Below are 24,281 nucleotides of genomic sequence, written 5' to 3' on the forward strand. Positions count from 1 at the left end.
GAGCTGAATTAGGCAGTAGGGTGTCACTGTGCAGGGTTCTTACTAGGCTGTTCCTTTTCTTTACTCTATGCTGTAATTCACCTTTTACTTTCTTCAGTATGTTTACATATTAATATAAAATTGGACATGTGAGTATATTTTGATACATTAACCTCACATTTCAGGTTTTAGGGATCTATATGTAAGGCCAAACATTATTATAACAGTATAACTGACATTGATTTGAGTCACTGTTGTATTCTAATGTGTATGTATGCATGTGTTAAACACACACAGTGCTGTAAAAAAGTATTTGCCCCCTGTTCCAGATTTCTCCTGTTTTGCGTATTTGTCACACTTGAATATTTCAGTTCATTAAACTACTTTTAATATTAGACAAAGGTAGCCAGGATAAACCAGTGCTGTTTTTAAATGATAATTTCATTTATTGAAGGAAAACTGTTTTTCAGTACTTGTCTGGCAATGTGAAGCAGCTAGAAGGTCTCCAAAACCAGCACATGATGCCACGTTCTAAAGGGACTCAAATACAGATGTGAAACAAAGTATCTGAAATCTAACAATCTGGAAAGGGTTACAGAACCATTGGTAAGACTCTGGGACTGCAGAGAACCACAGTTAGAGCCATTATCTGCAAATGGAGAAAACTTGGAACAGTGGTGAACCTTTCCAGGAGTGACCAGTCCACCAAAATTTCACCAAGATCCGCCAATGACTCTTCCAGCAGGGTCAAAACATCTAAAGAACTGCAGGCCTCACTTGCCTCAGTTATGGTCATAATAAGGAAGACACAGACTTGGAAATGGCAAATCACTGCTGACCAAAAAAAGAAAGAAAAAAAAACTCACAAAGGCTCATCTCTCATTTGGTAAATGTCTAGACGACCCCCTAGATGTTTGGAATAATATTCTGTAGACTGATTAGTCCAAGGTGGAACATTCGGAAGGCATGGGTCCAGTTACATCTGGTGTACAGCTAACACTGCACTCTACCATAAGATCATCATACCAACAGTCAAACATGGTGGCAGCCATCAGTCTGCATCCTATAAAGCATAAGCACAATTGGGTTATGCAGTGGCAGGACCTTAAATGTGCAGTTCCTCCAGTATAGGCACCCCCCAGTGTAGCCAAATTAAAGCAATTCTGCAAAGACGAGTGGGTCAGAATTCCTCTGCAGAAATGTACAAGACTCATCGCAAGTTATTGCAAACATTTGACTGCAGTTGTTACTGCTGAGGGTGGCACAACTGGTTATCAGGTGTGGGGCAACAACAGTTTTTTTTACATATGTGATATAGGTGTTGAATAAATCTTTATCTTCAGTAAATGAAACGATCATTTAAAAGCTGCAATTTGTGTTTATTCGTATTTTCTTTATCTTATGGTAAAATTAGTTACATGATCTGAAACATTTAAATGTAATAGATTAGCAAGAATAAAAATTGGGTAAAATTGGGCAAATACTTTATAAACTAATTTATAAACAGCAGAATGTGTGTTTATAAATATATACCACCTAAATGCAGTTACATGCTGGCAAGTATGTAGGCTAAAGCTGACCTCAAACATCCGGCCATTTCTTTACACTCACTGACTTGAAAACAAAGTGGGCTGCTTTAGATACTTTTTAGTTTTCAAATGTTGCTCTGAAAGAGGAAATATTTCCTACATACTTTACATTAGTAGGAACGTTGCTGCTCTTCCCCTTGCCAATTTGGTCCACCCTGATCATTTCATTAGGTACTGTTTAGCCTCTGCAGTGATGCCCTCTTGTTCTAAAACCACCTCATTTAACAGCTTTCTTATTTTAGGCTGTATATCATGTATTTTTAGGCTGGCATCTGTGACACCAGGTATATCAGCTCAGCAGGAGGGATCACCACAGGACCAACGTGTTTACTATTGCAGTGGATATAGTTAACACATTCTGACAAAATATGATCTGACACAGCTAGTTTCGTGTTAGATTCACCGTTTTCTTAAAATAATAATGTTCCCCATGAGCCATAGGCTCTGCATTTTTAGTAAAATGTGAAATGCTGTGTCCAACAATTAGGAAAGTCTAACCCTGTTCTTACAGATACACCCAATAGACTATATGCTTTTATTGTTTTAAATCTTTAAAAATAAAAATAATTACAAATGAAATTAAAAAATAATTTATAGTGCCTGTTGATTTTTTTTTTTCCCCAACCTCAGCTGTGTTTTAAAATGCACAGAATTACCAACAAAGCAAATGGAAAACTACATCAGTGACTTTTGATGACTTTTGCTCATTCTGTGGTCTTCCTTCACTCTGTGCCACCTCCCCCCACTGTTCTTCAGTGAGAGGTTGTCTTCACTGTCAGTTGGTTTGTGGGTGTGCAGATAACAGAGAGCCGATAGTTCACACTGTGTTAATCAGCCTCCTGTTTGCCCTGACAAGTGCATGCAAAATTCTCATTCTTTGCCTGACTGCTAGTGCAAGTACACCATGTTGGTACACACTAAGCAGAACGCTGAGGGCTATTTTTAATTTAATCGTTTTGTAGATGAGTGCATGCAGGGTCACATTTGAGGTCATTTGTAAGACTACTTTCACAAGACTTTCCACTGAATTGTTGGTTGTCTTTTAAAAGGCACAATGTAAAAACAAATGTTCCTCATTTCCTTTTTTTTTTTTAATTCCTGAAGTGAAAAGTCAACACATCCTCTGAAGAACACACACTACTGCACATTGTAATACACAGTTCCTGTTTATTTGCTGAATTTAAAAGATTGCTTTAAAAAAACACAAAATGTGGCCTGTGCAAACTTTTTGGCACCTCGTGGGACTTTTTATATTTTATGTTTTAATTTTTTCCCAGTATGTTACATTCAACAAATAAATAAAATTGTCATATTTAAGGGTGTAGAGGATGTTTTTTTCACCTATTTTACTGAAAATCAGCGCAATCCGACTTGGGGTATTCAAACATTTGCATACAACTGAATATCCATCTTAAAGGTACAGTAACAAAACAGCCTGCCTAATTTTGAGGGATATAGAGAGGTTGGGAAATGTTTGTGTAAAAATACATTTTGACTGTTTTTGATACATAAATCCAGTGGGACTCCAGTGTATATCAGTGGGACTAAAAACTAAAATACAAGAGCGCTGTAGAATATAAGCCCTTTAACAATATTTTTATAAGACCACTAGGTGGCAGAATGCCTCCAGCTTGTCTTCAGTCTCAATAACTAACATTTTTATTTTGTGTTTGTTCTAAACAGGGCACAGCACTGCTCTTCTTACCCAAAGGGTTGCAGTTGTTTGCTGTATTCTACACTTTAGGAAACATTGCAGCTCTGGCTAGGTAAGCTGACATGAAGAAATCACTCTGTATGTGGAATTTTTGACTTTTTTTTTCATCTCAAACCTTAACCTCAAACTTACATTTTACATTTACAGCATTTAGCAGATGCTCTAATCCAGAGCAGCTTACAGAAGTGCTTTGTCCAGCTACAGAGAAAGTATCTTTGCTAGTTACAAACAAGTTAGAGAGAAAACCAGTCCTGAGCTCAGATACTGCCAGAAACAAGAGCACATGTTGATGCCCAGAGAAAAAGCAAAAGAATTAAACACAGCACATTGCAGTACATTTTAATAAGTGCAGTACAATACGTTACCATCAATACTTAACTCTGTGCTCATCCATGTGCTACTGTAACTTCTCTGTGGTAATCAATAAAAGACTTGATCAGAATTTGCTGCAAGAAGAGTTCTGCACATTCACACCAATCATTAACACCAGCATGTAATTTTCACGACTTTCATGACGCTCTTTGTTCGTAGAGTCAAAGTGTGACTCATGATGGCTGTGTTGGCATTTCCTGATCAAGGCTGTAATCATTAAATGTCTTGAAATGTTTTTAAATGTAAATAAGTAAGCCTGCCTGCTTCTCTCTGTCTTTTCATGACAGACTGCTGTTTGACCTCTTGCTTTTGTTTCTGTTGTTGCATAAGTGTCCCAAAGTATGCAAAAGTATGTTCTCCTTGGAAACCCTGGTCTTCTATGCAGGTGACTGAGCCTGAATGTGATCACTGCCCTCAGTGATCTGCAATCATGGACCCTCTGTAACCTCCAGTGAGCGTTCTTAGTCATCTGTGTTTGTCTCGTGTATTTTAGTAATGGCAACGTTACCCGAACCAGGTTGCATAAAAAATGTCCAGGATTATTCTCCTAAATCCACGCATTCGGTTTCATAACGCTATCCCTAGCAACTCCACAGTGACAGAATATAATGCTTTTATTTTATTCACCCTCAAGTCAGCCTTAGACAACAAACTTATGTAATGTGTGAAATTCATGCAGTGTTACTGTCGCCTTTCGCAAGAAACCAGCAAGAAGAATCACCCACCCACTCTTGCAGAGTGAGTATTCCCTTGGAAGTGTGAAAAGTAGATCCACTTGAGACTTAAACAGAGCTCACAGACTGAATGTACAGTAGCTGTTCTCATCTGCTAATGTTTTTGGGTTGCTATGAGATCTTGACCATTGGCACTAGTCAGACAGGTCTACCTGGTTTTCTCCAGTCACTTAAGGATCACACGTGGGAGCCGCTGGCTCTAATTGTCTTCTGCTGCTGCCGCTGCTGCTGCTGTTTATTTTCTAGCGCTTTTTCTTGATTAAAGCACCTACAATACTGTCTGATGTCTCCTTTAGATGCGCGCAAGAAAGTGGGTCACTGTTGTGTGACATGCCCCTATTTAGCATTCAAAACAGACACCAGCCTGATCAAGTTCATTAACGCAGTGCTAATCTTGCCACACGTTCTTTTTCTGTCCCCAGTGCCAAGAGGTCAAACGGTTTAGCTCATCTTTCATATTCCTATATAACAAGTTCCACTATTCCGGTTATGATTATGAACTAGCATCCAACCAGTATGTTGGTTAGCTGATATAATTGACCAGTGTTCCATATAAATATTGACTTATTTACATAAACCTACAAAAACAATGAAAATATCTGATGCTGTTGAAAGTTGATGCATCAGGCTTAAGCTCTTACAAACAATTGTAGCATGCAGAAGAATTAACGTTAACATTTAGACTTCTCTGTCATGTCTGGGACATTAAAAGACTTGTTCATTGTAGAAGCAAAGTAAAATAAAATACAATCATAAGAGAAGGGTCCATCTTATTTTGGCACCAAGGTACGAGTTTATTAAGAATGCCTGACTTGCTACCTAAATTCAGTGATCATTTTCTATGGAACACCTACTAATAACTGGCTAAAATACTCAGTAGGTTGCAAGGCTAAATGCAAAGAAGTAACTGGTAATACTGAATTTTATACTGTCTGCTTTTTTCAGCCGGAACTTTAATTTTTACCATTTTCATTTTTACACGTGAAAATGTGTAATGTTGTTCTATGTATATTTTGGGAATTTGGAGATCTCTCTGGTGAAAGAACATTTGGTAATGTGGGTTGTGCTCTGGACCCATTTCTCAAGAGGATGAATCTGATGATTGCGAGTGAGTTGAACTACATATCACTACTACATATCATAACTACATATAATACTGGGCTTCCATATGCGTGTGCGCACACACACACACACGAAAATGTGTGTGTGTGTGTGTGTGTGTGTGTGTGTGTTTCCTTTCCTCCTAACTTTCAGAGTTTCTGGTGTTAATTTAAGTAAGAGAAATGTGACAGTTGGCAAATAATTGTTAAACCAGAATGATTGTCTTATTGTCATAGTTTTTGCTGTATAAAATTATATTTATAAATCTCATGTTATCAGAATTGTTAGCTCCTTAAAATCAGCATTCTATCAGTGATAAAACCCTTATATCAGTTGGGCCCTGCTATGATCATACTAACTTTATAACTTTTTAGAATTCACATCTAAGGAAACTGATGACCACAACAGCACTGGGTTGAACCTAGCTGCCTTAGCTGGAAAGCAGAAGCCGTCCCTTGTGACAGTTCTTTCCAATCAGTTACGGAGGAACCAGGAAGAAGCGTAATCATTAACCGCAATTAGAAGATATGAAAATGTCCCAGAATTCCCCTGGCACCTATTCTCATTGGGCTGTGCCTGTAGTCAGCAGGCATGTGCACTGTGCCTTGCCATACACCTTTAGCTATGAAAGTCTCATTTATTTTCTACATGGTGCTTGGTTAAATCAGTAACCAGTGGGCTTGCTTGCAGTCACAGGCCTGTGCACATCAACAGAGGGGGGAAAAAGTCAGCAGTGTGGACCTATTTAGTGTTTTTTGAGTGATTATTGTATGAGATTCATAATCTGTGTTCATGTTCAGTACCAAGAGAAGGTAAAAGACACAATAGTATCTCCACTACAGATTTGATACCACTTTACCACACAACATCCCGCTGGAGACGCAGAATACAGTGAAACGGCAAAAGCAGAAGAGTCTCTGCGAATGCGCCGACCTTGTCTGTAGCCACAGTGTTTGAAATGATGAAAAAATTCACAAAGAGCAGTTTGACAGTGCAAAGTAAAAAAAAAAAAAAGATCAGCCATTTTCTGTTTGTGAGGATGTTGGATTTTGTGGCACATACTGTAGCCTAAACACTGCAATTTTTTTTAGTAAAAAAAAGTTTTTTATTTATTGTCAGCTCAGTTATTGCCTTGTTCATTTTTTGTACTTGTGTTCAAAAGTATAAATAAAATGCTAATCATTTTAAAAAGAAAAAGCACAAAAAACTTTCTTTTACTTTACAGTTTTGGCCAGGTATGCTGTAAATTTTATCTAAGTGTTTGTAGCAAAATTGGTTTTATTTAATGGAAAACTTTGAGTTGAACCTTTTGAGCGATTAATGTAGGTCTCACTGTCTAAATACCTGGCTCCATGCGCATGAAAGCTTGCATAAGCTAAATGCACCACATTAACTTTTAGAATGACTTTCCATTCACATTTTCTGCTGGTTCACTTATATGATATTTCAGATGAGCAGATTGCTGGTGCAGGGAGGATATTCCTGATGTCAAATTCTCCCGAGGGTCAGAGATGGCCTCTTAGGTCAGGTGGTCTAGATGCGTGCACTTCTGTATGACGCGTATGAACACCGTTCTCATGGCCAGCTAATGCATTAGACCTTCTCTGATCTAATGAACGGTTCAGTTATTCTGCTTGACTAATGCAGTTGGGAGATCCTCAGCCCTCCAGGATAGAAAGAGAAAAGGCCTGTGTGCGTCAATGTGACGCTTTCTTTAATCTGATTTTTTATAGTGGTTTATAGTTTATGTTCTAATCTGTCTTTTGTATTTAATTTTGGCTTCTGGTGTGGTCTTCAACGATTAACGTATCTTCGTCCCACTGTGTAAAACCGAAATGGATTGTGACAACAGGGTTAAAGCTTTAAATACAAGTTCTGAATAGTAATGCATGACAGTGATTGCATATACATGCACTCAATAATCCGATACTGAAAGATTTTGTCAGTAATCCGATCAACATGCTTACATGCTCTTGAGTAATCAGATAATGGGGATAGTCGGGCAGTAATCAGATTTCTACTTTGCAACCAGCCAATAAACTCACAGAAAAAGGACTCAAAAACTCAAATTTTACACCTGGGTTATTTATTTATTTATTTATTCATTCAATCATTCATAAAATAAACATCGACCCTCTTTACCTGAAAATATGAACATACGTCATATAGAAGAGGAATTATATTCAAATCCTTCATTTCGTGTTTGGTTTAAGCACATCTCCAGATCCCATGTGACCTGAATGAGAATTTTTTTTCCACTCCACATTTGGTAAATGCTAATTGCCATTTGCGCACTCTGACTCCTCTTTAACTTGTGACCACAGGGGGCTGTGGCATCATCAAGATTTGATCTCATGATCTCCTGATGATCAGGCATTTAATTAACTGCACTCTCAGGAGACACTTGAAAGTTAGTTGAAAGTAGTATTTTAGTAATCACAACAAGGGTTTGGAGAACTTGGAGAATCGTAAGTTACGGTAACTCAAAATAACCTAGCAGCTGAAAATTTTATGTTGACCTGATTTTTTTTTTTCTGTGAATTCAGCAAAAGCTCAATAATACAATAACAATATTGTATACAGTATATTATGTCTAGTCCAAGTTATGATTTAAAGTATATGTATGTGTATTTTCTGTTCACGTATTAGTCTTTCTTGCAATTTGTGTGTTTTCACACTATAAAAGATAAGTCAGGGCAACTTTTCAGCTTTAAAGCAACTGTGTTAGCTCAATGTAAGGGCACCAGTGGCATCAAGCTAATTTAAAGCTATAATTTTACAAGATTTCTAAAAACACTATGATTTGTCATTTTAAAATCACGCACAGCAGTGCATTTATCCTGATAGCTTTTTTTGAGGTTGTACTGCCCATCCAGGTTTTGCTGAAGAGTGGGGGATGGGTTTGTGTGTTGTGTTTTAGCCTTTTGCTGTGTCTGTTCCCTGTAGCACCTGTTTCCTGATGGGTCCGCTGAAACAGCTGAAGCGCATGTTCGAGCCAAACAGACTCATAGCCACCTGTGTCATGCTGGTAATTATAATACCCTCTTTGCTGTCTCTTTTCCACATCTGTCCACATCTAAATTCCTGGAAAACCTGGAGTCATGGTCATGAATGTATTTTGATCTCATTGCTCTACTATATGTAGTACTATATGTATGTATATCGTCTCTGTTGCTGCATTTTTGCAGAATTTGAAATCTTCTGTTACCCTTTACATTGTCTTAAAATGTCATGATGAACGGACCAAAAAAAATGTACAGTAAAATCTTGAAGGAAAAATAGAAGGATTGGCAATAAAGTTGACATTGACTTTATGAGCCAAAGAGAGAAAGAGGAAAGAAGAAATGAAGTACAGTTCTGCTGAAAAATGTGGAATCATTTATCATATTAATAAGTTGTTGTTGTTTTTTTCAGTTGAGAAATAAATTTAATGGTGTAGGTTTAAATGTCAACTGACAGCAAAATCTTTCTAACAGTCTTTTTAAATGTTTTATTTAGTACTTTGGAAATAGTAAGAATGTACTGAATGCTGAGTGGTATAATTAACTGTTGTATTTATAGGATTATATTGTATTATAGTGTTTTCTTTACAGTTAAGTATTTTCTGCATTGTAGATATGAGGCAGTCTACATGTCTGATTCTGATTTCATCAAAATGTACCTGTAAAATAATTTTTTTGGTTTGCCTTGTTAGCTCATGTCCTATTTCATTATATCATTTAAAGACAGTATTTGTCCCTTTAAATCATATCAAAACATAGTGACTTTTACTGACCTCTAAACACCTTCTGATTGTTGATTACATTACCATGTACCCATAGGCAAGGAAAATGATATTAACCAATAATATAATGTTTAATTTCCCCCTCCCTCCACCCCACCTATCATGGAGAGACAGCGCTCAGTTAGCTCAGAGACCCTCACTGATATCGTGTTCCTCTCCCAAGTATCTGTTTTATAAAATTAAAAAGTAAAATGTTTTGATTTCCCGTCCACACTGACTTGTTTTTTAGTGTTTTCAGCTTCCTTCAAATCATTTAAAACCTATAATGCGGCACAAGTTTCACAATTTTATACATGTACCTGCAACACAATTGGTTTTATAGTATTGAATACACTGATTCCAAACTATGGGAGCTGCACAGCAGCTTGACCCAAAAGAAGCAGCGGACTCATCCTTATTAGCACTTTAGCTGTAACTGTAATGAGGCTGAGCTTAGGCAGCCTGAGTCACTCTACTCATTAAATACAATCACATATGCGCTTAGGAGCCAGTGAGGCCTTGTGGAGGACTTCAGCAATCAAAGACCAAAGTTCTAAAACTACTTAAGAGCCCTTGGCGGGGTTGAGAGGTTCTGTAGAGTGTCGTGTTAATCCAGTGAAAAAGGCAAAGCTGAACTGCATAACACTTTCCCTGACACTCTGTTTTGAGTGGTCCACAGTGTGTCAAATATCAGTTAGGCTGGAATACAATCCTTACTGCATATTCTTGTTTGCATTTCATATATACAACCCCAATTCCAATGAAGTTGGGATGTTGTGTAAAGCATAAATAAAAACAGAATATGATGATTTGCAAATCCTTTTCAACTTATATCTAATTGAATACACTACAAAGACAAGATATTTAATGTTCAAATGGATAAACTTTATTGTTTTTTGCAAATATTCACTCATTTTGAATTTGATGCCTGCAGCATGTTCCAAAGAAGTTGGGACAGGGGCATGTTTACCACTGTGTTACATCACCTTTCCTTTTAACAACACTCAATAAGCGTTTGGGAACTGAGGACACTAATTGTTGAAGCTTTGTAGGTGGAATTCTTTCCCCAGAGAAGCCGCCGGCGTTTCTGGGTGTTGTTGATATATGGCTTTCACTTTGCATGGCAGAGTTTTAACTTGCACTTGTAGATGGAGCGACGAACTGTGTTGACTGACAATGGTGTGTTCCTGAGCCCATGTGGTAATATCCGTTACAGAATGATGTTAGTTTTTAATGCCTGAGGGATCAAAGGTCACAGGCATTCAATGTTGGTTTTCTGCCTTGCCGCTTACTTGCAGAGATTTCTCCAGATTCTCTGAATCTTTTGATGATATTATGGACTGTAGATGATGAAATCCCTAAATTCCTTGCAGTTGCACGTTGAGAAACGTTGTTCTTAAACTGTTGGACTATTTGCTCTCGCAGTTGTTCACAAAGTGGTGAACCTCGCCCCATCCTTGCTTGTGAACGACTGAGCCTTTCAGGGATGCTCCATTTATACACAATCATGACACTCACCTGTTTCCAATTAACCTGTTCACCTATGGAATGTTCCAAACAGGTGTTTTTTTTGAGCATTCCTCAACTTTCCCAGGCTTTTGTTGCCCCTGTCCCAACTTCTTTGGAACGTGTTGCAGGCATCAAATTCAAAATGAGTGAATATTTGCAAAAAACATTAAAGTTTGTCTGTTTGAACATTAAATATCTTGTCTTTGTGTGTATTCAATTTGATATAGGTTGAACAGGATTTGCAAATCATCATATTCTGTTTTTATATATGTTTTACACAACGTCCCAACTTCACTGGAATTGGGGTTGTAGATGGATAGACAGACAGACAGATAGATCATAAACTACATTCACATTCTAGGGTGGCTGTTTAAGTACTAATTTTTCAAATGCTAAGTCAGACCACATGGGATTATCCCAGATTTCAAATCTCTGTCCCAAATGAAGAATCAGAGTTATAGAAGTGTCCTGAGCAGTGACTCTTTTTAATGAATGCCAGCTGTTAAATCCCATTCTGTGCTGTTTTTCAAAAGATTACTTATCATCCAGGAGTGTGTTAAACATGTCCCATGTTTTAAACAGGCTTACACATGACTGAAAGGAGTCTAATGCATTTCACAGATATTGTATCGCGATCTCATGTGTTTTTTGTTTTTCCCTCCCCAGCTGTGCCTTGTCCTGACATTATGTTCAGTATTTTGGGTAAGCAGCTTTTTTATAATATGGTAGTTTAACATGAGAGTTGATTTAATAATAACAAGAGGTTTTCTTAGAGCTGTTATGACTCTGGAATTGACATTTTGCAGGTATAAAACAGTATTTTCCTTTTTTCCCCCGCAGTGGCAAAAAAAACCCCTGGCTATCATTTTCTGCATTTTACAGTTCTTGGCTATGACGTGGTAAGTCACTTCGTTTTTGTTGCCATGATCCGAATTTTACCATATTGTGGAGACCATGAGCACAAAAAAAATTGCAAACAGTGTCACACTCAAAACAAATTCAACTTAAATGATTTTTAGGCTCAACAAGAAGTAGAACATACTATGCAAAAATTAATGCTAATTTATATAACGTCTAGTACAGATTATTGCTTGCAATGTAGAGTAGACTTTTTTCACTCTTCTGTTATACTCTATTGGATAAGACTCACATCATGCAGTAGTGTAGAGTGGTAAATCATCATTATTATTATTATTAGTAGTATAATGTTATTATATATATATATATATATATATATATATGTGTGTATGTGTGTGTGTGTGTGTGTGTGTGTGTGTGAATTTTTTTATTACTGTTAGTGCTGCACAAATTTGAGTTGCACCAATTATTGAGTGATGCTTACTTGTGTGCCAGTAGATGGACATTAACTTGTCAATAGCGTAAGATTATTTCACCCTTAGTAAAATTGATGCATTGATATTCTTTCTAGCTGCACCGGTCCTTAAAATAATGGTGTTACAAAAAATTGTGAGATCTGTGACACCATTACCAGTGACTTACCAGTGTAACACCATTATTTTAAGGGCCGGTGCAGCTAGAAAGAATATTAATGCATCAATTTTAATTTCATATTATTAAATATATATAACCCATGGCAAAGAGCACAACAACTTATCAGCTCTGAAATCATTCAAATCGTCAGGTTATCCAACCAGGAGATGCCATTAACTCAAGATTAATCTGTTTTATTCCTGACACTGTGCACTGCTTTTACCAAAATAAAATATTGACAAAGTGAAGCAGTATAAATATCATGATTTATAGGAGCCTGTTGAGTTGTTGGAGTTCGGGTCAATTTCGTTACTTTGTATGAGCAGATACTTAAGGATAAAGTATTGGTATCAGAAGTTGAGAAAGTGGTTTTGGTGCATCCCTAATTGTTACTATTATTTAAAATATAATTTTGTCCGGTTAGTGATAGAAATTCTAGTTAATGTCACTCACCCCTGCTTGAAACAGATCTTTTAGATCATTGGTTCTCAAACTGGTCCTCAAGGACACCCAGATAGTCCAACTCACACCATAGACATAGGGCAAAAAATGTGGCCTGTCTGGGTGTCCCTGAAGACCAATTTGAGAACCATGACTCCAGATGGATGATATTAGCGTGCCTGCCTATTAATAATGCCTTTTACCTCACACAGTACAGCATTAAGAGCTCACGGATGTGTATCTGGCATTCGCTCTGATTGTAAAGGTGTCTCTGATTTCTCACCCTGAATCTGAAGTTGGGATTTGACCAAGGTGTGTGCGTGGAAGACTGTGCGTGTGTTTTTGTCAGTCATGTGAGGCTGGACTTGCCACGCTAAATCCAGTTAGAGGGGTAAAGTCATGAGCCATGCACGTTCAACTGTGCTGTGCCCAGTGGCCCTAAATCGACTTGGCAGCAACTTCCCCTCCTCTCTGGACCTTGGCCACCTGGAAGCTCCAGCAGCAAGCAGGGCCTGATTAGGCCGTAATTAAGCTGTGCGGTTTGCCATGAAGCACGTGCTGCTGTGTTCATTTAGCTGGTTCAAGTCCTCAGCAAATCAAACAAATAGAACTTATATTATCAGCATGTTGAGTTGAGTGATAACCAGAAGCAGGTTCAACGGGTTCAAATACATTACTCATTAGAACTTTACAAAATGTTTTATTCTTTCTTTTATAAATTTTGTAATAGTAATAATTTAACATGATAAACAGACTCCAATGGTTTTGTGTGACTGTCAGCTGTGTCATATATGTCATTGTCATATATGATTGTTGACTCTGTCAGTATTGGTAAGTTTATAAGTTATATATTTAAAGGATTTCTTCAGATTTTATGAAATGTTTGTATATTTCACTCATTTAAGGTGTAAACAGAGTGATTCAGGGTGGTTTGATGTGAAATTATAGAGAAAAATCTAGATGTTTTCTTTACAGAGATCATTGGTCTCAAACACAAATATAGCCATTTTATTTGCTATCCAAAACCACCAGTGAACTTATACAACTAATGTCATTTTTATAATGTTACAATCTGAAAAGTTTTTTGCCTTACATAGCTTACTCAGCTGTGAATAGATTTTTTAAAAAGTATTTTTTTAGGCCAAAACCTTCTAAAAACAGTGTCTCGAATATCAGGCAATGTATTTGTAGCTTTTTGTTTGTAATAAATCTGTGATGCAACAAATTCTTTGAATGTCTGGTTCCTATCATCACTCCTGTAAACAATTCTGACATTTTTTCTTGAATGGTGCGTTTTACACTTAATCACTCTAAATGACTTTGTTTACATCTTAAACGAATTATAAAGAAATAAAAAATGTTGGAATTACCCTAACTGAATGACTTAGTAAGGTTCAGGTCTGTCAGTATTCACATCCTATCCCATCTACATCTGTATATCGTGGGAATGCATGTGTCTGTTTCTTGGCTGTGTGAATCTACAGCTGGTAGTTGTTGTCACCCAAACCCATTGGAGGTTAGTAGGTTTGACAGAGAGCAGCAAGAACCTGCGTGCCCACTTTTCTTTGCTATAGCTGAGAGTCAGAGGGAGAAGGAGAGGACAGAGGCAGATGGCAGTGTCCCTGGATCTGTAAATCAGCTAAGCATATGCGTTAGCCTGGAGAACAGAGCTAATCTGATCTCTATAAGCACATCTTGACCCTTTCCGTTGGCTACAGGCACAGCACAGGTGTGTGGCACTCAGAATAGCAGAGGTCAAGAAGCAAATGGCCAACTTTATTTGCATTCCTCCCCCTCCGTACGTGTGTGTGAGGCCTTCACACACGTCAGTGGGCCAGACTTTATTGGCCGTATAATTGCCGTCATTTTCACTGACGGTACGTTCTTGTCCCCCATGCCGTGACTCACTCTGCTCCGCCAGGCTGCCAGCGAGAGAACAGTTGCCCTGGCAACTACGTGTCACACAGACATTTGCTGGCTCATGCCAATACACACCGCACACAGAGACGTGTGGAGGCCGGTCAGTGTTCATCAACGCAGTGCATGCCTTCAGCCTGTTCATGTGAAACTGCAGGATTCCATACATGCCTGGATAGGACAGTCTGTTAATACAACATCTGTCTAACTTCTGCTACATTAAGACATTCGACCAGCACTTTTTAACATTTAACCAACTGACAGCCCTTTTAATACTTTCAAAAAGACAGATTGTGAAACTGAACTATGTGTCTTCACTGCTATGTACGATTACTGGGAAATTTCAAATAAACATTTTTAAATGAAAAGATATTCCAGAGAGAAAGCATTTTATCTTGTTATCCGTAAAAACAAAAAAATCGCAAACTGATTCATTTAAACTTTTTTTTTTTGCTTCATTTATAATTGTTTATATTTCTGTACATATATTTTATGTGTAAACAGACTTTGTTCTGATCTTATATTTTTATATTTAGTATTTATATATATATATATATATATATATATATATGTGTGTGTGTGTGTATGTATGTATGTATGTGTGTATATATATATATATATATATATATATATATATATATATATATATGTATATGTATATGTATATGTATGTAGTTAGTAGTTAGTTTTTAGTGGAAATAGTGGAATTTTCCAAGCTGCTTTATCCTTCTGAGTCACTTGGGGAAGCTGGAGCCTAACCCAGCAGTCATTGGGCGGAATTAGCATAACAGTTTGAGTGAAAAAAGAATCTTTAAAATCTTTAAAATAATAATAACTTGAATTTCATAATTTGTTAGTATTTGGTACAGCACGCCCCTTTTGCTTTATTGCCAAGTGGACATGGACTCCATAAGTTTGCACAAAAGTCTCATTTGACTAGATCAAATCCACCTGAGAGTCACCTAAACATAAGCTTCAGTGGAAGACAGAAGACTAAAAACAATTAGTGCCATAAATTTGGTTCAGTCTGAGTAGAGGTCTAGAAACAGTTTTCTCTTCATTTTACTTACATAATTTATGTAACTTTGTGTTGAATTGTTCAAAGTATAAAATATTCAGTTTATTTCCCTGTTTAAATGAAAATGATCCAACATTTTTAATGTTGCACCTCACTGTATATACCTCTTGCTATTTATGTTATGCCACTGTACATACTGCTGCTCACTTTCCAGTATTTTCTTCTGTGAGGATGGTGCACAAGACTACACATGCTTTATTTAAATACCCCATTAAGTAAACAAACCCTGACACATTGAAATATCTATATATTTTGATAGTCAAGTGATTTTCTGATAAATAGATAACTCATTATTTTTGTGTGAAGAATTTTATGCATTATGTGGTAATAACTTATAATCAGATAGAAATGCGACTGATGGCTTCTTCATGCTGCATCAAAAGGTGCTTTATTGCAACAGCATTGCCTTCACTAATATATGTCTACTGTGCATGCTTATCGTACTTTCCAGTAGTAGACAAAAAGCACTGAGCCAGGTATTGATCCGCTTTTTGTTCCTTTGTTTTAGGCTTTAAACTGATTAATTGTGGAGTCCTTTTAATTATTTTTTACCATATTTGATTGAAGGTGGAGGGGGAGCTATGTCTATTACATAAGTCTGCTACATTAACATTTTCCATTCATTTAGAAGTCTTCACAGAACTACAGCGAGTTGGCTTATCTGTGACGTTGTAATGGATTACTTGGCTCTAATACAGGTCTTTCCCACCTGTCAGTTTATTTGGGGCTTAACTGCCTTTTATTGCATCCAGAATTGTGTGCCAAATTATTGTTAAGAGCAGTCAATGTGTTTGGGTTGATTATGGATTTCATTATTTTTTTCTGAATGTGCAAAAATTCATTCTATGTCTCTTTTTGTCCTTTCAGGTACAGCCTTTCATACATTCCCTTTGCTCGGTAAGCTGAAACAGTTACCTCATGTCTGTATGTCTTTATGTTGTCTGTGGAGTTCTTTTAGTCTAAGATATAAATAGTAAGCTGGTATAATCTTACGAATCCAAAGTTTCCAACCAAGATGGCAACTCAGATCTAAGGTTCATCACTAGACCTTTCAGTTATTACATAATAGTCTGACCGGCAATTATTTTCACTGACCATAGGCCTGTGATTGTTGACATTTTATCGAGTTACTATGGTAACGGAGATTAATGTAGAAATGCAGTTGCAACTGGTTAAACACAGTCTGTGCTGCAGGGAGATATCGTACCTATGCAAAAAGCCGCCTCTATGGTGTGATGAACATTTTAGGATGTCCTTACACCACAAACCGTCATGTTTCAGACTGAAAATGACTTGTCTCTGGAAAGCCATGAGTAACAGGCCTCAGCTCTCGTTTATCACGTGAAACAGGTCATTTTTGTCAGGGAGCATGGCTTCAGAGCAGAAGGTAAAAATCCATTTCACACCAGATGCGATGTGGCGTGCATAGTAAACGAGCCACTCCACGGCGTGTCATTTCACGCTGCATACGACACGCGTCACTAGGCAGAAATGGTTTCTGTTTGTGTTACATTATTCACGTAAAGCAGATGTCCTTGTTATCCATTAATTGCTTAAATAATCTTTATGTAGATGATAAACAGAGACGAATAACAAAAACCTGATTTGCTGCCATGACTGTTGCTGGATTTGTCACCATGTGAGGTGTAGCTACTCAAAGTCGAGATGCATGTGTGTTTGAAATGTAAACCTGCTCAAAGGACTTCTAATACCTTGTAAAATAGTTGAAACTACATTTGTTGACTTGCTTATTAGCCTATAAGATAATGTAATAGGAATATTATAATGTAAGCGCTACCGTTTCTGCCTAGAAACTGCTTGCATGCCGTATTTCTGTGCTTCATGTTCGCATTAGCACCATGGTGGCATGTGACTGGCGTGAAATGTTGTTGGTGTCGATTAATATAGCAGCGTATTGCACACAGCGTGGCGTGTCAAGTGATTGAGTTACTGTATCTGGCGTGAAATGGGCTAAAGGGCTAAGCTAAACGGTCACAAACTCTTAAACAGTGAAGTTTGTGACATTTACAATTCTTTCTTACTACATTCATTGCAGTTTCCTGCCCAAATGACAACCCCAATTCCAATGAAGTTGGCACATTAGGTAAAACATAAATAAAAACAGAATACAATGATTTGCAAATCCTTTTCAACCTATATTCAACTGAATACATGTAACTTCATTGGAATTGGGGTTGTACAATATACTGACAATGTGTTACAACCACAGCTATTATGGAAGTGCACTTCATTGTGTTCTTTTATGTGACGAAGATTGAGGCTCAAATGTATCACTGTTTTCTCCTGAGTCCGCTTTAGTGGAAGGGACTGTGGGAAAATTTAAAGGATGAAACAATAAAGCAAAAGACAAAACACCCCCAACCCCACACCTGGTTTTACTGTGGTTATTTCTCACATGGTTACCCAAGTAAGTGGACTCTTACCGGCACAGGCTTATCTGACCGCAGTTATTTTCCATAGTTGTTAGCCTCCACAATCTCACCTTTACTTCACAACAAACAGAATGAATGCAGGTGCATTGTCATCAGTTAAACTGATTCTTATGCATGTAATTAAGAAAGCAGAACGTTTTTGTAAAAAACTGCAAGTGGGTTGTGAGTTGAATGGTTTGTGAATGAGGCCCATTCTTATGAACTTGGTGTTTGCCTTACAAAGTTTTTCTTAATGTTTCTGTGAGTCCGGCCCCAGGGCTCATGACATCTACAACACTCTGGCCATTTTGTTAACTATCCAAAACCACCAGTGAACCTGCACATCTTCTGAGCGTTTATGTGGAGTGTTGCTGGTGGTAAAATAAAGGTGAATCAGAAAGTTTTTTGTGAGGCTTTTTGACATCAAAACACCCTACATGCTTCTCTCCACCATGAATAGATTAAAAAACATGTTCAGGGCCAAAATCTTCTCAGAACTATCACAAACAATACAGAGCCACTTTTTCTTGGACTTAGTCATGTCTGTGTGCAGACCTGCCTACAACACCAGACTCTTGTTTAGTTCCTCACAGTTCAGGTGCCGTCACCAGCGCTGTTGCATAATATTCCAGCTAACAGTAGTGGCTTTTTTAAACATCGATGTGTGTCCTGCTGTTGACATAGCCGTAACACTACATGACACTATGCACACAAGAAAGCAGAACATGCATTTTTTTGAGACACATCACAAAAACAACAAAAGTTGTTGCTCCTGACTGTTACTATAACACATTTAGAGGGCACTGGTGATTTATTAATTGTTCATCTGAGCTTGAGATGCGTCTGTCTTTAAGCTGGAAGCCGCAGTAACTAGAAAGTAAGACCTCTATTCAGCTAGTTCACCAATTTTAGGCTTGTGCATTAATTGTGAACAATAAAAGACAATTAAATCAAGTTAATCACAATTATTAATATGGAATTTAATTGTATGCGAAAAATTTCATGATCGTGACAGGCCTATCACCCAGTCTGTTAAAGGGGAGTTACACTGATTTTCAAATGTTCTGCATAATTAAATCATTAAGATGTAAATGGATTAGTTCAGAGTGGGCTGATGTTCAGATGTTCTGAGAATTGTTCACAGTGGTGGTGATAGGAACCAGACGTTCGGAGAGATTAAATGCCCCTAAAAGCTCCCTCAGAGGAAATGTTTATGAATATGCCGCCTGATGTCTGAGACATTTTTGTGTGTGAGGCAACATAATCCCCAAAGAAAACTTCAAACTTTCCATTATTAACATTGCATATAAAAACTCAGAAAACATGTTGGCTCATTGGTTGTTTTGGAAAATGAATACATTTGGAATTTAGATTTGCATTGTAGACATTGTGACCCCTGGTTCCTCTCATCACCACGGTTAAGAAATCCGTGTTATTCATATGATTCATGTGATGTATCCGGTAGGCATGTTCTGTGAGCAGATACGCTTGGCATATGAGATCCAATAACAGGATACAATTCAAATCACTAGAGTGAGGAGTACAGAATGTCTCCAAATGGCAATGTGTAAGCTTGCTGTTTTTTTTGGAGAGGGCGCATAGCTGAATGAAAACATGTTGTTATTTACCCGTGGCTCCGTGGCTGCTGTCCTCCACCATATGGCACTAATCCTATCCTGGAGCATGCAGAGCTCCCAGTGCCACGCAAATAGCTGCTTGTTTTTTGTTTTTTTTTTCCTCTCTCCACTCCCTTCTTGAGCCCCAGGGCTGTTTGTTTTAATTCCTTAATACAGAAGTCAAAAAGCCATCCTTCCTATTGGGGGAGCTCATCCAGCTGCGGACATCCCCAGCTTTAGTGTTAGGATCTCTGCCTAGGCCCATGAGATTGGATTAGAAAATGGGCTCTTGATTAGACCATGGAGGATCATGTGTTGTTGATGATGGAGATTATTTCAGTAAAGATGCCGTGTTATTGAAATATTTTTATAACCTCTACTTGTTTTTCTGAAGGATAAAGGTTCTTAAATGGTTCTTTGCTTAGATGCACAGTTCTTGGAAAAACCTCAAACGCACATAACTGAAGAGTTTAATAAAGTATGTAAACGTAAAGTTGTAGAATGTGCTGTTCACTCCTCCATCCATACATTTTATATAAGTAAGCTAAGCTACAAAAACGGGCCATTTTGATTTCACTGTTTTTGTGATGTCACTAAAACCACTGCATTTACTTATGCATCCATTTAGGCTACAGCAGTTTAGATTCACCCTTTCAGGCTGAAGTTATAAGGAGTGTTTCAGTCCAGATTGCCATTTCAATGAGGTCAGTACAGGTCAGCCAATCAGAACAGAGGTTATTTACATGCATCTCTCTTAAAGGTATGGTAACAAAAACAATTGGTTTTAATTTTAAGTGGTAGAGATTTTTTTGTTTTGTTTTGTTTTGGTACATAAAGTTATACAAACATGAGTTAGCATAAAATACAGGAAGAATATATCAGCCATTTATTTGCAGAGCAAATAATGTAATAATGTAAGATGCAGAGCCTTTACACAATGGACGTTCTTCAAGCTTTGAATGATCTCATTTACAGATGTAGTTCTTTTAAAGGGTTCTGCCGTGATGCATCTAACACATTGCTCCAAAAATTTTGACAGCTTTTTTACATTTTTTTTACCCCTTGTTATTTGTATGTCACCCCCAACTTTATCTGTAGCATTTCCAGCTATGCTGTTTTCTCTGGCTGTTTTTTGTTTGAATTAATTAATTTATTTTTAAACCATAAAGAGCAGAAGCTTGTCCCCATCTGCAGCCATGTCTGACGCCCCCCGCCCAGCCTGGGGTGCTTCAGTGCGAGGGCTCCTAATACAGCCTGACAGCCGTGGAGCCCCTGAACCCCACCCCACCCCCACATCGCCTGACTCTTTGGGTAGCACAGAGACATGGTGGATGAGTGTTTGGAAAAGAAAAGCTGCTTTGTCTCATGAAGCCTCACACCTGCAGAATGTGGGCTATTATTAGTAGTATTTTAAATTGTTATTTACATTAAATTGCCTTTATTTCTTTGGGGCTTTAAGGTGCAACAGTTAGTTGATGGTGATGTCAGTTATGGAAAGAACATTCAGAGATTACTTAAAAACAAAGGCACTGCACGCTATAATGTGACGTAACGTTTCTGTAATACGTACAGTCGTTCTGACAGAGTGGGAGTGTCGGCAATATCACTTCTATTGTTTTGTTGCTCCATAAAATGATAAATCGCTTGTTGCAGAGACAGAACTTTGAATGATGGGAGTTTTTAAATGTAATTGATTACAGAAATAGGCATTAGCTGCAGCACTAATCAGGCTTCATGTTGTAATGCACCGCCTCCCGTTTGCTTTTTTGTTGTTTTTTCTTGTGTTTATCTGAATTGAGACACGCCCTTCCTAAGGCATTTACTGCTTTTCGTGGAGTGGCTCAAAAGCCCTCGGTTAAGACTCTTTTCATTGGGTCTTTATTGGATTAGAGGGGACTGGGGGCTACATCAGAGGTTGTTGTTCAGCTGGCCCTGTGTTTTTTTTGGACGTGGAGCTATTCACTTAATGAGAGTGATGCTTTGCTTCCTCTAGCCCCCACCCTCTCCCGCCTCAGCATCACCACGCAGCCCTTGTGTTGATCCACATATTTCACTCATTCTTTTAATGTAAGTAAACTCTGATGTGGTGTTTACTGCCCCTAACTCTACATTAAGGCTTATTCAGCTTTTTATGGACACAAAACTGTCCTCAGCCGTCCTCAGCTAGGGGACCCGTTGCATACGGATTTCATCAGCACCGCTTGGAACTTAATCATCATTTATTCATTTGCTGGTTTTCAAAGCTAAGCACTAAACCGGTTGTCTAACTGTAGCGTCAAATGCGAGGAGGCTGGTGCTCGGACACGTTTGACCTGGGGGGGAGGGGAGGGGTAACATGTGGCGTCTAGAAGTATGTAGGGATGATGTCACCAGCCACTTCTCCAAAAGCCCCTCCCCTCTTCCCTCCCTCAGCTCACTTCTCCTCTCTTCTTTTTAACCTTCACTGTTTTCACACCTCCTTCTCTGGAACGCTAAGCACCAGGGTAGTCTGCATAGCAACACATTTAGGAAGAGAGAGAGAGCTAGAGAGCAAAGTAGAGAGGGAGAGAAAGAAAGAGGGGGCGGGTTGTGGAAGTGGAGGCAAAGAAGGCACCGTGACCTTGTTCCACTGTTGCCGTGGTGACTGTGAGGGTTGCATCATCCCTCTGCCTCTGTACCTGGTGTGATGGGTGGTGCCTCGCTCTGAGCATGTGCCACTTTCCCGCCAAAACAGAATAAAATATGCAGCAGCTCCGCCCAGCTGCAACAAAGAAAGGAGCAGGTCCAAAAACAACAACTGTGGATTTGTTGTTCATTTTAATGGAGGATTTAAGCAAATGAACAAATCAAAACTGCAGGCTTTAATTTTCTTCAAGCCAAGTGATTGTTTTGTTGTTCCTAGGATTATAAATCCTTTTTCTGACATTTAAGGCTCATTGTGTGTGTGTGTGTGTGTGTGCGTGTGTGTGTGCGTGTGCGTGTGTGCGCGTGCGTGTGTGTGTGTGTACGTACATATATTTATACAGCAGTTAGTTCTGGCCACGCTAGCTGATATTTTGAGAAGCGTTCCAACTGTGCTGATATTTTGCCATAAAATCACAGGTTTTTCACAAACACTGTATCACTCCTCTGAGACGCTGTTGCTAAGCTGCGACTTTGATAGGAGATGCTCAAGCTATTTGAACGTTTTTACTTCTTATGTTGCCACAAACAGAAAATGGAAACTTTTAAGATCACATTTGGCTGACAGCCGATTTGGTCAGGCTCTGAAGATGAGACTACACTAATTTCTGAAACTGTCGGTTGGTCTGTGTGGAGCTGGAGAACGAACTGCCAGCTGTGCAGTGAGTGAGCTTTGACATAGCAAAAAGCTGCTTGTTGAGGTGGAAGGAACTGCGAAGAACATTAAAACATATTTATATCCATCCATCCATCCATCCATCCATCCATTATCTTCCGCTTCTCCGGGGTTCGGGTCACGGGGGCAGCATCCTAAGCAATGAAGCCCAGACCTCCCTTTCCCCAGCCACTTCCACCAGCTCTCCAAGGGGGATTCCGAGGCGCTCCCAGGCCAGCTGGGCGATATAGTCGCGCCAGCGTGTCCTGGGTCTTCCCCGGGGTCTCCTCCCAGGTGGACTCGCCTGTGACACCTCCCGAGGGAGGCGTCCAGGAGGCATCCTAACCAGATGCCCGAACCACATCAGCTGGCTCCTCTCGACGTGAAGAAGCAGCGGCTCTACTCCGAGTCCCTCCCGGATGACTGAACTTCTCACCCTATCTCTAAGGGAGAGTCCAGACACCCTGCGGAGGAAACTCATTTCGGCCGCTTGTATTCGCGATCTTATTCTTTCGGTCATTACCCAAAGCTCATGACCATAGGTGAGGGTGGGAACGTAGATCGACCGGTAAATCGAGAGCCTTGCCTTATGGCTCAGCTCTTTCTTTACCACAACAGACCGGTAAAGAGCCCGCATCACTGCTGACCCAGCACCGATCCGCCTGTCAATCTCCCGCTCCCTTGTACCATCACTCGTGAACAAGACCCCGAGATACTTGAACTCCTCCACTTGAGGCAAGAGCCTATCCCCGACCCAGAGAGGGCTTTCCACCCTTTTCCGCCTGAGAACCATGGTCTCGGATTTAGAGGTACTGATTCTCATCCCAGCCGCTTCACACTCGGCTGCAAACCGATCCAGCGAAAGCTGAAGTTCGCGGCCTGATGTCCCCAATAGGACCACATCATCTGCAAACAGCAGCGATGTGACCCTGAGGTCACCAAACCGGACACCCTCCATCCCTTGACTGCGCCTAGAAATTCTATCCATAAAAATTATGAATAGAATCGGTGACAAAGGGCAGCCCTGACGGAGTCCAACTCTCACTGGGAACGAGTCTGACTTACTGCCGGCCATGCGAACCAAACTCCTGCTTTGTTTGTACAGGGCCTGAATGGCTCGTAGCAAAGAGCCATGTACCCCGTACTCCCGAAGCACCTCCCACAGAATACCCCGGGGAACACAGTCGAATGCCTTCTCCAGATCCACAAAGCACATGTGGACTGGTTGG

The 24,281-nt window shown here is 39.1% G+C and overlaps 1 protein-coding gene across 1 annotated transcript in view; it reads left to right on the forward strand.

Moving 5' to 3' along the window:
- The window catches only part of sft2d1 (SFT2 domain containing 1), a 37,229-nt gene that overhangs the window by 9,301 nt on the left and 3,647 nt on the right, over positions 1 to 24,281 (forward strand). Inside the window, exons 3-7 of the mRNA XM_037538707.1 lie at positions 3,252 to 3,334; positions 8,436 to 8,517; positions 11,428 to 11,463; positions 11,602 to 11,660; positions 16,556 to 16,585. Coding sequence (XP_037394604.1) covers positions 3,252 to 3,334; positions 8,436 to 8,517; positions 11,428 to 11,463; positions 11,602 to 11,660; positions 16,556 to 16,585 — 290 coding nt within the window. The remainder of the gene's footprint in view (positions 1 to 3,251; positions 3,335 to 8,435; positions 8,518 to 11,427; positions 11,464 to 11,601; positions 11,661 to 16,555; positions 16,586 to 24,281) is intronic.

The sequence above is a fragment of the Pygocentrus nattereri genome, chromosome 5 (genome assembly GCF_015220715.1).
Source record: "Pygocentrus nattereri isolate fPygNat1 chromosome 5, fPygNat1.pri, whole genome shotgun sequence".
In the NCBI taxonomy this organism is placed as follows: domain Eukaryota; kingdom Metazoa; phylum Chordata; class Actinopteri; order Characiformes; family Serrasalmidae; genus Pygocentrus; species Pygocentrus nattereri.